This window comes from Phaethon aethereus, assembly GCF_964289735.1.
Source record: "Phaethon aethereus genome assembly, chromosome: 18".
Classification (NCBI taxonomy): Eukaryota; Metazoa; Chordata; class Aves; order Phaethontiformes; family Phaethontidae; genus Phaethon; species Phaethon aethereus.
Genome location: NC_138594.1, coordinates 2,251,474 through 2,268,684, shown reverse-complemented (window position 1 = coordinate 2,268,684; position 17,211 = coordinate 2,251,474). Strand labels below are relative to the sequence as shown.

At 50.8% G+C, this 17,211-nt stretch overlaps 1 protein-coding gene across 2 annotated transcripts in view; it reads left to right on the top strand.

Annotated features, from left to right (window-relative positions):
- Positions 1-9,259: 9,259 nt before the first annotated feature.
- The window catches only part of SHISA6 (shisa family member 6), a gene marked incomplete at its 3' end in the record, with an annotated part of 259,658 nt that continues 251,706 nt past the window's right edge, over positions 9,260-17,211 (top strand). For both annotated transcript variants that reach the window (XM_082008200.1, XM_082008199.1), the window contains exon 1: positions 9,260-9,974. In XM_082008200.1, the coding sequence (XP_081864326.1) occupies positions 9,298-9,974 (677 nt within the window). In that variant the 5' untranslated portion in view covers positions 9,260-9,297. The remainder of the gene's footprint in view (positions 9,975-17,211) is intronic.

Below are 17,211 nucleotides of genomic sequence, written 5' to 3'. Positions count from 1 at the left end.
GCCTGCTGTGCAAGCAGTGCTCCCATCCCTCATTCTTTTCTGAATTTTGCAAGCCTGGGGTCTGGCTTGCTTTTGTCTCCCTCAGCTTTGGAAAATACCCTAAATTCAGAGTGCTCTGAGTTCTGTTCAAAGGACTTTTGAGTTCTCCTATTTTGCAGTCATTCACCTGGCCCATGAATGACTAGGAAGAACTGGCTCATCCCTGGGGATTTTATAAAAGGTGTAAAATTTCATCTGTAAAGAGGAACAGAGGGACTTACAGAGGCAGGGGTCAGGATGTGTCATAGCGTTTGGAAGCACTGTCATGCCTGAGTAACTCATTTGCCTTATGCAGAAATCTGCCCTACGGACATACCGGCTACAAAGAGGGGGATTGAACACTGGGTAAACTGTTCTCCTGAACAGCCTGTCTGTCTTTCATCAAGTTGCTGTGTGAACCCTGCACTTGCTCTTGTGCTGCTCAATCTTACTCAAAAATGTTAAGCGGTGTCCCTTTTGGCCAGCTCTTCCCATATTCTCTGTTGCAACCACCTTTCAATGTGCCCCAAAATACTTCCTCATCTGAGCTGCTTCACCCACCGCAAGGAAGAGGAAGGCTTGTTGTCATTCTCCTCTCTGCTTCTGGGTCCATGCTGGCCTGGTGCTCTGAGAGTAGGGTACAAGGGGAAGCTGTTGCGGTGGGGACCCTCTGTGATGGTGCCTCCCCAGTGTTGTGACGGCGCATCCCCAGCCTTGTGATGGCGTGGATATCTCTTAGGCTGACCAGCCAGGTAGGAAGGTGACCATGGATCATGCTTCCCATCTAGACTGGAGACCGAAAATCATGGAAATATGAAGATCATGGACTGAAGAGCATGGAAATGTAAGTCCCTCTACAAAGGGCACAGTTACGTTAGGTCAGGAAAAGTCTCTGTAGATCCTTAGCTTTGGAGGCATGTCAATCTCTGCTCCTCCCATGGACTCATCACACTTACCCCCTTTAGAGGCAGGGATGACAAGACCCCAGGCAAAGTCCTGCCAGGGAAGGTACAATATTACTGTTCATCTGAAAGCTGGGCTGCATCGCACCAACAGCAGAGTGTGGGAGCACAGGGAACCCTCCTGCGGCAGGGTATTTATTAATGGTGAGGAACCAAGCAGCGACCAGGCTGCTGCCTAGCTGTATCAAGCAGGCAGCCGAAAGAGGACGGTCGATGCACATGCCTAGAGCAGACAGGTCCTTCAGCCTTCCCAGTGCACATCGCCTCTGGGAGCAGGCTCCTGTGGTTTGGGTACAGCTGCTTCTCCTTGACAACAAACCTCCAGCTCTCCACCTGCGAGCTGGGCAGCAGGAATTGCCACTAGCTACAGCAGAGGGAAGGAGGGAGGCAACCCTCCAGCACGAGTCCTGCTGTGCAGCCACACAATTGATGGAGCCTGCGCTGATATTCCTGCCCCTTCTCCTCCTGTGGGCTCTGACTCAGTCACAGGGCTCAGAGGGATGGGAACAGTCCCAGCAGTTGCCATCCATGTGACACCCACTGTAACTGCCTCAGATTTTGTTTTTCCCAGGACTTTAGTTTCTCCTTAAAGAGCTATTGCAAATCCATGCAGCACAGCCTCCCTCTGTCTCTGTGTACTGACTACAAAGCAAGCCTCATAGGCTAGGCATAAAATACAGGAATCCAATTGTTTTGACAAGCTGCAGACTCCATTTTAGCATCCTTCTAGTCCCACAATACCTCCAGCCTGGCCTACTTTTGCTGAAGAACAGCTCTGTTTTCTATCCTATCCCCTCTCCGTAGGATGTCATACCATGCCCATTGCTATAGCTTCTGTACATCCTTCACAAGTACAGTAAGCAGAGTGTCTGCCCCCTCTTCAGGAAATACTCCTGCAGTTAAACATTTTATTTGGTACATTCCATTTTGTCTTCTGTGTCTATGTTAATGAGAACCCCAAAGCAGTGGCAAGGAGGCAATGACCTTTAACCACTGGTAGGAGGTCATTGTGGGTACCTGACCTGACTCATCTAATCTGCCAAGAGGGAAGAGAGGCTTGTTACTGATCAAAAGTGATAGACAGTCTGAATTGTGACCTCTGTAACAGAAAAACTAAAGCAAGCAGAAAATGCAACGGCAATCCTAACCTACAGAAGGCAATCCTAACCTACAGAAGGTGTTCACTTGTGCATGTGACCTTTCCTCCTAACAGGTTGAACCTTCTGTGTGAAACGTTCAACTGCTTCCCTCTGCTTAGCATCAGTTCTACCCTGCTCAAGTTCAGCTGAATCACCTCTTCATTGCTAACAGGCTGTTGGATGGTTTAGAAAAGCAAGAGAAAGTCCTTCTCTGAAAGAAACCCTGGCTCTATCTGTCAAGTGTTCAGGTAATGTTTAAGACATAGTGGTTAACGCCTAGGGTCTGATTTTACTGTTTGTGAGTTGATGTATTTCCAAGGTCTCTGCTGAAGTGCAGGAATGCACAGAACCTGCTGAATGGTGACCTTAAAGGGCCCTCCCAGACAGGGTGATATTTTCAGTGGAGCAGGTAGTTGTCTCCAGGACCGATGTTCGGTTCCATAGCGGGTGGTGGGCACCCAGAGGTGTGCGAATGACTGGTTTGGAAGTGCAAGTGACAGCAGAAAAGAAGGGTGATAGAGAAATGCTCTTAGTCTGTAGCATACTCGCACAGGCAGCTGCAAATGATTCGTTGTGTTCAGCTTGCATGTCCCAACTGATACTGTGTGACCCTCAAGCTCTGGCTTCCATCCTCTTTGCTCTTCCAACATAGATATCAGAAAACCAAGGATATTGATACATTCTGCTTAGGTCCTGAGGATGAGCACTTGAACCTAATCACTCAAGTTGATGACTCGCTGTTCTATGATTGCAGGAATATGGGCTGAATTTGCTGGAGCCCAAGAGTCTTCAGGTTTGCAATAAAAGCAGGGGGTTTTATTTATGTGACAGCAGCTGGGAGTACTGTAACCACAGTTTTCCTGAGATGCTGTCAGCCCAGCAGTCTGTCCCCAGTCTTAAGATAGGGTCTGAAGCCTTCCTGCAAGGATAAGACAGATGTGTGGGACAGGTGGCAATGAACTGTTACATTCCTGGGTGGTCTACAAGAAGATGAGGTCTGGGATCACATGATCTTCCCAGCTATGGCAGGCTGCAAATATACCCTTCTGTGGCATTTTGGTGCCTGGTTTCTACTCTTAAATTAATACATCCAGATAAAACTGTTATAGCTGAAGAACCACCCTTGGATGAGATGTTTTGAGAAAAGAAAAATGCCCATTCACATCACCTCAAGGTTGTCTGAGTCTGCGTTGTCCTTGGTAGCGTGGATGAAGTGGGTACGGGCACAGGGCTTGTTGAGTTATAGAGCCAGGAGGCCACCTCAGTAGATGAAGCTATCCAAGTGCCTCATCATATTGCTGGTCTTGGAGGCAGGCCTGTGATCATCAACACCAATGTTAATGTCTCTCATTTCATGTTATCAGCTGCATCCAGCCTGTGGCTAGGTAATGACTGAGCGAGGTGTTGGATACATGCAATCTGGTTCCTTCCATCTGCTTCTCTGATGACTTGGACAGTTTCTCCTGACTCAGGCTGGTTGGTGATGAAGTGCCTTGAGCTGTAGGACAATCTGAATGGAAGAGCAACTGCTGGGTTTGGCAGATCCCATGGGAAAGTTGGATCTGCTGGACACTGATGGAGTAGTGCCTGGCTAGGTACTGGGAAGAGAAGTCTGCCCTTGCTTTAGTGAGACAGGTTGGTGCCATAATGGTAGAGGAAATAACAACAGTGACAGTAATGATGTGTTAAAGAAAAGCTCTCACTGGTTTCCCTTCTGTGCAGGTACAGCAAGATAAAAGAAACTAACCACCAGTATCCAATATGGGGGCAAGGTATCTGCGTCAGTCATATGCTGCACTTAACCGGCATATTGCCCTTCATGGACCGAAAATGACCCAGCCTGTAGCAAAGTCCCAATTTGCAGTGACAAAGGTAGAAATCCAAAGCAGTTTAAAATGTCTTTCCCAAACTGGTGGGCAGGCCTGAAGGAACCACTGCACAGTAGATACCAGTAAAGGGGAAGAAGCCCATGCTGAGGTCTCTGTATTCCCTTCTCTCTTCCTGGATCCCCAGGGGATGCCACATATTGCAGTGAATGGTTGGAGGGTCTCTTGTGTACTAGATTTTCTGTTACTATCAAGGAGGCATCATAAGATTTCACAAAGTGCAGAGACACTACCAGGTGAATTCTTTCTGGGCAAATTAAGTCTCTATCAGCTAAGAAGGGACTCCAAGAGTGACCTTAGAGCTGGCTTTCTGAAATGCAGAGTTTCCATGTGTGGAGGAAGGAGCAAGATACCTCTGGTACCCCCACACCAGTGTTTGCTGTGTAAGTGTATTTTAGAGGAGTTCAAACCAGGAGGAAAAGGAAAAGCAGCAGAAAACAAATGTGTGAGCTGTGCAGGCATCAGCACTGTCCCCCTACACACCACAGAGCATTACGGGAGGAACTTTGTGGGTCTGGCCAGTTATGTGTCAGAGCTTCTTCCACCAGGAGAAGACACCGAGCCTGTGTCCATCCACCTGACTGCAGGACCTTGGGGTTTGCAGAGTTGCAGCTGTAAAAGTACTTTCTGAAGCCGTCTCTGTAACCAGACCTGGATAAATAATGAGGAATCAATCATTTGCTGGAGAAGTTTCTTTGCCTTCTGTTTACAGATGGCCCGCGTGGACATTTCAAGCGAGTGCATTGATGAACTGCCTAGCCAAAGCTCTCACCGGTGAGACGTCAGTGAACCTCTCCCCTGAGTGCTTGGCCCTCCGGTCTAGTGGCATCTCCTGCTGCTGACATTGCTGCAGGCAGCAGCAGCATTTTGATCCCCAAGCCACATAGGTGGGTAAGTTGTCTGGAAAACCGCGTACACATCTGTCAGTGGCCTGGCAGTCTTCTCCCTCTCTCCCCCTTACTGAGACAGAAAGCAGAGGCTTAAGTGCTGAGAATGCCCCAAAGACAGACACATACATCACTGCTGTAGGACATGATGAGCCTGTGACATTCACTGCCACGGTGGCCGGATGGATAGGAAGAATGGGAAAGAAACAAGGTGTTCCCATGGGTACAGACAATCACAGTTCCTTAAACTATACAAAACCATAGAAAACACAGAATTCTGTCAGCCACCAGAGAATAAACCAACTAAAAGCTGATGAAATGTCCTTTTCTGAGCTAGTTTCTTGTCCCTTTGAAGCAGCTGCTCAGGAAACTGCATAAGCAGCTGATTACATCTGGCACTGCCCATACTGCTGGGTCTGAGACCCCTGCCATCTCAGTGTCTGCTGTCACTGCTCTTGTTCCCCTCACATTTCCCTGCCTGGTTTCCATTCACTGTCTGTCTTGTATCTGGAAGTAAGCAGCCTTCTGCTTGTAACAGTCTCGGGATCCACCCTGTGCCTTCACTACATTCACAAAGCAAGCCTATATCTAGTCAAGCAAGAAAGAATTCAGCTTCATAGAAATAATCTCCCAAACTCCTATTATTAGTTTTTTGTGGCTACATTAATTTTAGAAGAAAAACTAGGTCCAAAGTGCTGAGCTCATTTTAATAAAGATTCACGGTCACAATTTAATCCCTTGACAAGGAGGAATCAGCTTTTGAGCACATCAGACTCCTTACAAACTCCTCACAAAGTCATCGGAGTCCGACAAGTGGTGGCAGGGAAAACGGGCTAAAGGTGAATGATTCTGTGTACGAATTAAATTAAACAGAAGTTCCTGAACCTGCACTTCCCTTCACTGCCAGCAGCCACAGCATTTCCAGGAGAGAGATGAAAGCAAAGAAGATAAACAAGAGAACAGCTCTGAAAACAGGCATGCTGAGAAAAACAACTTGGGGAGGACAGGACTTGAGCTAAAAGAGAAAGTGCTGGAGATCTCGCAGTGACTTCCAGGTGGGGATGGAGTTAGGGAGTGGAGCTGCCATCAGAGTGATCTTTCCTGAGTATGGTTAGGTGTGGAGCAGAGTAATTTTCTCCCGCAAGTGTCTCAGCTGTTGTCCTTTCCTTCTGCAGCCAAGCAACGCAGCTGCAAGCCCCATGAAAGTCCCAGAAATCTGATGCTGCTCCTCAGTGACTGTTTCCTTCTTTCCACATTCCCTTTAGCTCTTTCCATCCCATTATTTTGGCTCTGGGCAAGGCAATGGGATTATATGGGAGATCCATGGAGACTTTGTCCCTCTTCAGCATGCTTATTGGCATTGATAAATTGAGCAGGAGGCATCTGAATGTTTCATCATTACCTTGGTCTGATACAACCACAGTGGTATCACAGGGGCATGTGGAGTCCAAGCCTCAGCCAGTGCTGGAGGCTGTGCAGACACACTGAAAAAAGACAAGTCTCAGACACTAATATTCTGTGGGGCAGGATACTTAACACTTAGTGCTGTTCTCCAGGGAGATATTGTTTTGCTAGACATTTTCTGTGCCCTTGTGACATTTGGCATAAGGACAGAGGAGCGTCAATAATTTATGCCTCAAGAACTATGGATCTTGTCCCTGAGGATTGCCTTCAACAGGTAGCCTTGCCTACATGGGAGAGGATGCTGGCTCTTCTCTAAAGTGATAGCTCCCCTCCCCAGAGCAGTGCCTCTGCAGAGACCTCAGGTCCTGTATAAGTGTGCAGGGAACAATCAGGTGAGGGGAAGATGCGGATTACTATAGCCTGATGCCTCCTACGCTTTGCAAAGCACCTACCTTGGAGAAGCAGCTCAGATCTGGAGATGTTTGCCATGGTAATTTTCATCAAAATCAAAATGCCATGCTGGGGAGCTGGAAGGTCCACAATGTTTTGAGATGGCCTCCCAACATCAGTCAAACCTGCTTTACAACTTTTGATGCAAGGTTTTGGAGGACACCTATAATAGGAGCATAAGGCTCCCATTAGGCTGACTCCTCCTGCCTCACTTTTGAGTTTGGGGTCAGGTACTGCTGAGAACTGGGGGCCCCATGGCGTGGATTTACCAGTGAGAGCTGGGCACATCCCTTAAACGCAGTACTCCTAGAGGCACTGCAGACTGGGTCTTCTTGAGGAACGAAGCGATTGATTTGCCCAGGTGTCCCCCAACGTCAGAGCAGCTTTAGATGGCAGAGGTAAAGCTTTCTTTGCCAACCTCACAATCCATGGCGTCTCCTAAGAGAGTTGTAAAATGCCGCCAGCCATGAGCTATGGGCATTCAAACCTAGGTAGCTTGAGGAAATGATTCACAAAGTGCAAGGTACAGGGGAGGGGATTTTCAGGGGTGATTTCCCCTTTCTCTCCACTGCTCTCTTCTCCCTACACCAGTCTCCCCACTCTCCTGAAAGCTGCTTGCCTACAGCTACAGGGCATCACTTCAGTTCCTGTCTCCATGTGCTCCTCTTTGCTGTAATTCCTCCCTGTCCTCTGTGTGTCCTTACAGCTGGCAATGCCTTGTACATCTTTAGGAAATGTTTGTAAAGGCTTTAGTTTAGTTTGCAATGGGACACGGGGGAAGCACCAGGACTTTGAGGAAATTCTAGCATGGGGACCCAGTGGCTTACAGCAGTGAAACCTTCTGCACCTGCAAGAAGGTTGCTCAAAAGTGCCTTAAACATATCTGTGGTGGCTGTGCCTGGGTCACTGGGCATGGCTAGCCCAGGGCATTGCTGACCCATCCCTACAGCACCCCAGAGCTGCCCTGGAGGGCAACCGGCTTGAGGAAGCAGGGAGTGTATCAGACAGGTTGGGGTGGGGGATGCCACCTTCTCCACGCTGAGCACAATAGCTGAGCCCTTGCAGCAGGGAACTGGGACTCAGCTGGACCCAGTGCACCTTCCTGGGCAGGTGCCAACAGCCCCAGGCTGGTGTAGCAATGCCTGGGAAGCCTGGGAAGCATGTCCCTGTGCAGCGAGTGGCAGGGCAGTGGGGTCAGCACGGCCCTGGTGGGCAGCATGGCCTGACAGCCCTCGGGGCAACATCTGCCCAGCACTGGGTTGTGCTGCGGGCACTACCCTGGGACAGGAACCTCCTGGGAGGTCTGCCCTGAGCTGGCTGGGCAGACCCAGTTGGACACCCAGGCTCCATTAACCCTGGGAGCCTGCACATGTCCCCGACGCAAACAACTTGTGCACATGTATAGGGCCTGTTCACGCACATCCGTAAGGATCATAGCTCCACCCCCACTGTGATAGGGAACACATTGCTGCACAAGTCCAGAGGGTTCCTAAAGCTCATACACACCTATAGGGTCTGTGTAGCCTTCAAACATCATACATAGGGACCATACTCCCAGTGCACATCGATCCATAAACTCACACACACTTATAGGAACAATACCCGGTGCACACACTATTCGAGACCATGCAGACTGCAAATCTATATCCATCGCAGCCCCTGCACGCCCCTGTAGGCACTGTTGTCCCATGGACAGCTGACCCCATGGGACCACATCCCCTGCCCGTCCCCGGCAGGACCACACCCCATGGACAGGTAATGGGGCCACACGCACTGCAGCCCCGCGCACCTCTATAGGGATCGTAACTCCACGCACGGCACCTCGCGCGCACCCATGGGACCACGCCCCCTGCACACCCCTATAGGGACCCTTCCCCCGCACACCGCCGGCAGGCGGGGCCGGGGCCGGGCCGGGGCGCGCTGCCCCGGGCGGGCGGGGGCCGGCGTGGGGAGCCGTGGGCGCCGGCCCCGCGTGTTCGCGGAGCGGCGCCCCGCGTGCGGCGACGCCGGCCCGGGGTGATGTAAGGAGCGGGCCCGGCAGCGGTGGGCGGGCCTAACCGGCGAGCGCGGCGCGGCGCGGCTGGCGCCCGCCCCTGCTCCGCGCCCGGCTCCGCGCCGCTCCGCCCCCGCCTCCGCGAGGAGCGCGGGCAGCCCGCCGGCTCCGCGGCCCCGCTGCAGTCCCGCTCCGGCATGGTAAGGCCGTGGGCGGGGGGCGGGCGTACGGGGGCGGGCCGGGGCGCCCGGGGCGCGGCGCGCTCTCACCCTCTCCCCGTCTCTCGCAGCCCCTCGCCGGAGGAGCGCCGGCCGGCTCCGGACCCCGCTGCCTCCAGCCCCGCGCCGCCGGGCTCCGCCGCTCGCTGCGCGCCGGCATGAAGCGCCCGGCACCGGGCAGCCGCCGCTGAAGAGCCGCGCGGCAGCAGCGGGACACCCCGCGCCCCCCGCCCCGCCCCATGGGGCAGCGCCGCGGCCGCTGAGCGCCCCCGCCGCCGCCCGCCGCCCCCGCCCCACGCCGCGCCCCGCCGCGCCCCGCGGCCCCCCGCCTCGCCCCGCCATGGGGCCGCGGCACCTGCTGCTGCCGCTGCTCCTGCTCTCCCTGCAGCTCCTGGCCCTGCTGCCGGCCGCGCAGGCGGCCGGGCCCCCCCGCGCCAAGGGCAATCGGACCCAGGGGGCGGCGGCGCCGCGACGGACCCCCAAGCCGGGCAAGGAGCTCCTCAACCAGACGCTGGCGGGCCCGGGGGCCGCCGCCCCCACGGCGCTGCCCGGGCGCGGGAAGGGCGCGGGCGGCGGCAGGACGCCCCCCGGCGGCGGGGGAGGCGGCGGGGGCTCGGCCCCGGCGTACGAGACGTGCTGGGGGTACTACGACGTGAGCGGGCAGTGGGACAAGGAGTTCGAGTGCAACAACAGCCTCACAGGCTTCCGCTACTGCTGCGGCACCTGCTTCTACCGCTTCTGCTGCAACAAGCGCGCTGAGAAGCTCAACCAGAGCCTCTGCCGCAACTACAAGAGCCCGGAGTGGGCCCACCCCACCACCGCCAGCGGCGCGCTGCCCGCCGATGGCAGCAACGGCGCTGATGGGGACGCCAACAAGTACGACCCGGACAAGGACAGCACCAACGCCACCGTCTACATCTCGTGCGGGGCCATCGCCTTCGTGCTCATCGCCGGTGTCTTTGCCAAGGTGGCCTACGACAAGGCGCGGCGCCCGCCCCGGGAGATGAACATACACAGGTGCGATCCTTCCCCTGCTTCCAGTGCCCCTTCTCTCTAGGGCCACCCTCCTTTCCAAAGGCTCTTCTTTTGCGCTGCCTCTCCAAGGGTTTCCCCTTTGCACCGAGTGTCCAAGGGTTTCCCTGTTGCACTACCCATCCAAGGGATCCTCCTTTCAACCACCTATCCAAGGGCTTCCCATTTGTACAGCCTGTCCAAGAGTTTCCCCATTGCATGACCCGTCCAAAAATTCCACCTTTGAACTGGCTGTCCAAGGGTTCCCCTTCTGCTCCACTGTCCAAGGGTTCCCCCACTGCGCTACCTGTCCAAGGAGTCCCCCTGTGAACTCCCTGTTCAAGTCTTCACCCTTTGCACTGGCTGACCATGAGTTTCCCCCTCGCACCACCCTTCCAAGGCTGTCCATCCCTTTGCAATGGCTGTCTACGGGCTCCCTTTTTGCTCCATCTGCCTGAATGATCTTCCGTTGCGCTCTCGCTTCGAGGGGTCCCCCCTTCAACCGCTCGTCCAAGGGCTTTCTCCTGTGCCAGGGCTGCCCGACAGTTCCCTCTCTGCACCTCCTGCCAAGGGATTTTCCCCTTCCTCCGTCTATCCCTTTGCACGATCTGCCCAGGGACAGCCCCACCCCCCAGGCCGCCCCTCCCGATCCCCCCGACCCCCGTCCTCGGGGCAGCACCGTGGGACCTCTCCTCTTCCCCACCCGCGGCAGGCCCCCCGCCGCGCGGCCCCGTGGAGTGGGGTCGCCGTCCCGTCTTCAGCACCGGCGCCGCGGACAGCTCCGCGCCGCCCCGCGCAGCGGCGCGCTCGCCCCGCGCCTCCGCGCAGGGCCCCCCCGTGGCCCCGCGGCCTGGCCGCGCCGGGGGCAGCGCGGCGTGCGAACCGCTGCGCGGCCGGAGGGGCCTTCGGGGTCGCAGGCGAGGTGCTCGGGAAAGCGGCGGCGGGGGGGAGCGGCCGCGCTCTTCCCTTTTGTCTGCCTTTCCCCTCGAGGGGCAGGTCAGCCAAGCCCGTAGTCTGCCCGTTCCGACTGGCTGCTAGCGAAGTAGTTTGATACCCTTTTCTCAGTGGTTTTACACATTGCTGTTTTAATAGCTTTAGTAAGAGAAAGCACTCTTGACGTGTCAGAGAAAATCCTGTTTAAAAGCAAAAGCTCAGGCTCCCGTAACAATTCTCCTTTTGGACAAACGCACGTGCTCTCTCAGTTCATACTCATTTTTTTGGTGAAAAAGTCCCTTCAAATGATGTGTACTTCTTGCGCGCTACAAATCCAAGAGGTTCCTCTGTTTGAACACAAAAATTGCTGAGGAGCTTCTTTATAACAACGGTTGTGAACATGAGTGGGGAAAGCGCTTATCTCTGGCAGGTAGTGCTTCATAAAACTTATTTTAATTAAGAAAATTAATTTTAAAATCAAAAACATTGACCATATTTTTAAGGTTGAACTTCAATCGCAGTCAACAGAACCTGACAGAAGAAGTTTTAGCTTATTACAAAGAAAAAGAGACGAGTGACGCAGTTTTTATTTATTTGGGAAGATGTGTTTTATTTACACTTCTCCCTTTATAAGACTACATACACAAGGGTGCTGTCTGGTGTTAATTACCGTGTCTTCAATGAGGACAAAAAGTAATGCTGGTTTACACTTGCTGAGGGTCTGGCCCATATATTCCACCACAAACCCCACCTGCCCCTGGTCTCTGCCTTTGCGAGAAAATAGCTTCACAGTGTTAAAAACATTGTAATATCTTTTAGGTCACCTGCAGCCATATAGTAAAGGGTCCTGAAAGTCGCTTAGTCAGAAAATAGGCTCTTTTAAGTATCGTCTTAACTAAGGGCTAGTTCCCTAACTGCCCAGCTCTTTTGGTTTCAAGGCAACTTTGGGCCTTATCTTCACACTAAATTTGGTAATCTCACTTGAATGCCCATATGTTACTTTTGCTTTAGCTCCAGTGTGCTACAGGGTTGGATCTTACACCCTTTGAAATCAGAGACGGTGTTGCCAGACTTGTCTGAGTTATTCCTGATGTTTTCATTTCTCTGATGCTTGCTTTTCTTTATTTAGATACGTTCTGGTAAAATGATTCACCTGTGTGTAGAAGCATGAATGGCAGATTGAGTGCTTGGAAAGCCTGGCTTTCAGAGCATTTTAAGGAGTTGATTGACTTCTATAATATGGTAGCTGGTAAAAGATTATACCTTTCAGAGCTGTGCTACCTGAACTTGATCAACGTTGCACGACGGTTTAAATATTATGAAGTGCATCTCCAGCAGACAGGGTCTGCATCGGTCTGAGGAAAAATGCTATCAGCACTCTGAGCAGAATGTGAATATGAGGAGTGGAATGGTTTGTCTTTGTCTCTGAGAACTGCTGCTGAGTAACAGAGAAGGAGAAAATCAGAATGTAGTCAGATATTCCTACCTGTCTGAGGCTGTGTCAGTTGGAGTTAAGTGTAACATCCAGGATAATTCACTGTAGTGACGACAGGTGCATTAAATCTCAACGTGCATCCCACCAAAACCTGTGGGATGAGGAGAACAACAGTATAAACAGAAATTATTACAGTAGTCTAGAAACAGCCCATCGTGAACAGTATCCCACACCCAGGGAAGATTAAGCAAGACTTTCCTGCACTTCACCATGAGCAAGATCACCCTTTAAATTTTATTTCATCGTAAGCAGCTGGTTAGCAGTACTGTGCGTAGATGTTATTTCTGCTAAGTTCTCATCCAGCTTTTACAGAAAATCCTTATTAACTCAGTTAGAAAGAACATTTTGATGGAGGCAGGGCTCATTTTATGTCTTTTGATGGAAAGGAGGGTTTACAGATTCACAGGAGAACTGTCGCTCTCATGTGAAATGAAAGGCTGTCTGTGCACTGAGATATGCATGTGCATTTCAGAGCTGAAAATCCAGTCTTGTTTTCAGGCACTACCACGCACCTTTAAAGCAGAGGCACTGCTGTGATTCTGGGCTGAGCAGTGCCAGTAACTGACACTTAAGTTCATTTCTAAGAGCAGTAAGTGGAAGTGCTTTGAAAAAGCGGGAGCTAAAATATTCATATTTTAGAGAAACACTTGTAATGCTTTAAACCTAGCTGATTTTTTAATGATTATAGGATCTTTCAGCCTGACCATATATGACGACCTCTTGTCTGGTCTTGCTTTGGAGTTACACAGCCAGAACTAATGCATGCTGGGCTCCAGGCAGAAACCAGGGCTGGTTTCTGAGAGTTATACCCAGCAACGCTTTGGCTGCTGTGGCTCTCTGACTGCATTTGTGAGGGTGGCTTGTTTTTGTCAGTTTGTCAGGGTTTTTTTGCTCAAGCATTTCTTAAGTGGGCAGAGTATTTGCTTTACTTTCAGTACGGAGATGAGTTAGGAAGTCTTTGACGGTGAACAAGGAATATCAGCTGTTTGCTTTCGGAGCTGGGTATGGGTTTTCTGTAGCAAGGAGGGGTGACCCCGAACATTCTCTCCCTGTGGCCATGACCCTAAATCCCCACGCTACAGTACATGAATAATTCTCTGCTGGTAGCATCGCCCTGTGACCCCTGGCTAGCCCTCAGCAGCAGTAACCATTGCACTCTCTGCTGAGTTAGGAATGCACAAACTGGAAACCGTTTAGAGTTTGCAGCCAGGGTTTGAAATGCCACCACTTGCAGCCCAAGCCCTTCCTTGCAAGCCAAGGAGGCAGTGGTGGTGGCGGCCCAGGGCAGCGGTGGAAGCCCAGCTGCTCTCGTGTAGCTGCTGAGATGCAGCGCCAGGATTTTCCCCAGCAAACTAGCTCTGTATTCTGCTAAAAGGCCATCTTCTGTATCTGTCCTTGCATGGAGTGTGTCCGACGAGTGTTTTGGCTTTTGAAAGGGAGAAGGGAAACAAGCACTTTCCACTCAGAGTGCTTCACGATACCCTACTCCTCAGGCATCTTTGTTGCTACAGAGAGGAAAGATATTTGCGCTACTCTTTTCTTTGGTCTCTGCCTTCGCGTCCTCTGCTCTGTGAATAACAACAGTGACTGTTTTTGTAAATGAACATCCTTTTCCCATGTAGAGACCACAGTTAAATCGATCAATTTCTTGACGTTTTTACTCCGCGGCTCTGAATTTCAACTGGAATCAGAGGCAATGGATCTGTTTGCCCACAGATCCAGGAAGGCTGCATGCACTGCTTTGCATGATGCTAACTTCAAATACAGCAGGTTTTCTCTTCCTGCAGGCTGCATCTCCTGACAGCTCTTGGGCCCTACAGTTGCTGGAGGGCTTGCTGGAGGGTAGCTAGTGTTAGCCCTCTTCGCTAACGGTGGAGCTTGTGAAAATGACCTATCTCTAGATTTAGTTTTTCAAATTGTGATCACAGCTGGCTCATTCAGTTCTGCTCTCTGCTGGTGTGCGTTGCTTGAGCCCAACAATCAAATTCATACCTCCCCAGGGCAGGGAGAGAGCGCTGCTGACACACACCTGGACATAGGGACTATACAGAAGATTTCCTTTCTTGGATGCTGTCGCTGCTTTTTTTCTCTTTCCACTGATTTGTTTTTATGCTGTGTTTTTTTTTTACTCCACTGTTATTCATCTGACTGACTCACGTGCCTTTCGTCTGCTCTTTGCCCGGCTTTGCATTGTTTATTCCTGATGGTTTCTGAGTCTTTTCTCTAAAGTGCCCTGTCCCTCTCATAGGCACAGAATACAGGTCCACAAAAACCTGTTGGACTTGATTAAGGTAAAACAGAAAAAGCCACAATCTTGCGGCCTCAGAGAATTTATTCATGACTCATTCTTCTGTTTCAAACCAATACTGCACTGTAGCGTAGTTGGGGTGACGAACTCCCATGCAGGGGGAAGACCTGAACCTTGTCCTGTTTGCACTGATGAATCACCCGTTCCCAGATAGCCAAATCAAGGCAGGATGTGTATTTGTGTGCATGTACATGTACAAAGTACTTTTCCTTTTGCTTCGCTTACATGTCCTGGGGAAGCTTCAGTCTGAAGCTCTGGTCACAGTTTGGTAACTGGTTTTTTTTGGCCATGCTTTCCTCTCAGGATCTATTTTATAAGGAGTCTGGCTTTGGTAGCAACACAGAGGCTGCCTGGCTACAGACTTCCACTGGCTGCTTTGGAGGCTTCTGCTTTCTTTTTGAACTTCTCCCAGTAAGACAGGCTACTCTCAGAAACTCTGCTGCCTTCACCAAATCATTTCCGTGTCTCTAATTCGCATTTATTTGATTTTTTTTTCTTTCTAATTAACTTTTTCTATTAGTAACCCTCCATCATAAGGTGTCAAGGGAATCCAGTTTAGCTCTGAACTTCTATTTCTTTTAGTTTTGGAATCTCTCATATCCTTAACTAACAGTTGATCTGTGCGTCTTTGGAGATCAGATGCCTTTTAAAACTTCTGTTGCACGCATGAAGATCTGAACCTTATCAGGAAAATGAGATCATGGTGCCTTTTTGCTTGCCTTTGCCCCTACTTGCATGGGCAATCTGTATTTCCTCAGATCTGTGTGCGCTGTATTGCATGGAGGTCTCAAATGCCTCATTACCCAGGCAGATAAGCCTGGAATTCTTTCACAGTAAATATTTTGCTGTAGCTCAGCTCTTGCTCCAACTTCCTTTGTTGCAATGATAGGGCTCTTCAGAGACAGCACCGTTTTCTTCAATAAGTTTAAAGTCCCTTAATTGTGCTTATGATGCATGATTTGGTGCAAAATAGATACCTTGTGCATGAAACTTCTTCCGTGCGTGCTCGACATGGTTTTCAAAGCACTGCGTATCCACCCAGGGCTGTTACTGGCTTTGTGCATGCAGACAGACACACAAGCACAAACAACAACAGACTAAAGACCTGTACCAGCTGAGGTCTTAGCGTAATTCCTGCAGACCTTCATGCCTGTGAAACACCTAGCAAGACCTGATACTTTTATTTTATCTTCTTTCCACAGTCAAGACCGGTGCTTAGCTCCTTTTCTGTACAGTAACGCTGCCTGCAGTTCCTCCCAGTGCCCGTGCTTTCTCTTCTGTCTGTGTCCTTTTTACGGGGTCTCCTTGTTGCTCTCTCAAGCAAAGGGGTGTGCAGCTGGGATGGTAACGGGGCCAGAGCCAGCGAGGGGAGGCGTGTGCGCGAGGACCGGTGCCGGCAGCACGGCAGCTGGCTCTCTGCTTGCCGTGCGTGCCGCACCCTCGGGGATGCTGCGGGACCTGAATCCCGAAGACACCAACTTCCTCGCGCCACTCGCTGTCCCTAAATAGCCTATTAATGGTTTGGAGGTAGACCTTGGCCCTTGCTGCCCTGGCCACTTTCTGCTCAGTATAACAGCTCCCTGCCAGAAACGGCAGTTGGAAAGATTTATTGTAACTTTTTAATTACAAAATCCTTACGTAACAGTTTCTTTCTCTTTGGTCCTGCTGTAGTATTACTTCTTGTGACTTTAGTGATTGTAGTAAATTCCTTGCCCACATCACAGCAATGGTAAGAGACTTATTCAATTTGTATATATTAGTGTTAGATGTGTAAAGTCCTTGTGTAAAATGTACAGTTTGAGCACTGCTGGTATTTACTACTCTTGATATATAGCCTAAAGAACCTGTCCCAAAGACAAGAGCTTTACTTCCCAGGTGCTGTTTCCACCTTGCATTATAAAGACGGAAGAAGATGATGAGCTCACAGCCACAGTTGATTTCTTCTTGATTCATCGTTGTAATGCCTATACGACTTCTATTTCAGCTGAAATGTGTTTTCCACATACACGCATTCATACGATGGTGTGTATCTATAATGTAATTATGTCACCTATGTGTTAGTTTTGAGTTCACCAAGAAGAATGAGTCAGAAAATCTGCCAGCCTCATCCTGCTGTCATAATCTGGGGTAACGATATGGTCCTTAGTACCTCCGTAACTAAGCTTTCAGTGAAATTTGTCATCAAAGCCAGGCTAAATTCCAGGAGCTTCACAAATAATTCTACTATTTGGCATAAAGGTTTTTCAGAAGACACCTGATTTTTCCTTGCAGCATTTGTTTTTGAGATGGCATATTTCCTCACTTATTCTGGGTGCAGGTGCAGAAATGCTTTGCTCTTAGAAGGGTGTCCTAATGCTTAGTCTTCTCCCTGCTTAACTCCATGGGTGCATTCTCCTGTTCTCGTACACACACGCACACACATATACAGTTGTCCACTGCATGCCCGCTCGGGTTGCTGTGAAAAACCATGTCCAGCGTTCCTCCCCGGAAACCCTGCTCTGAAGCAC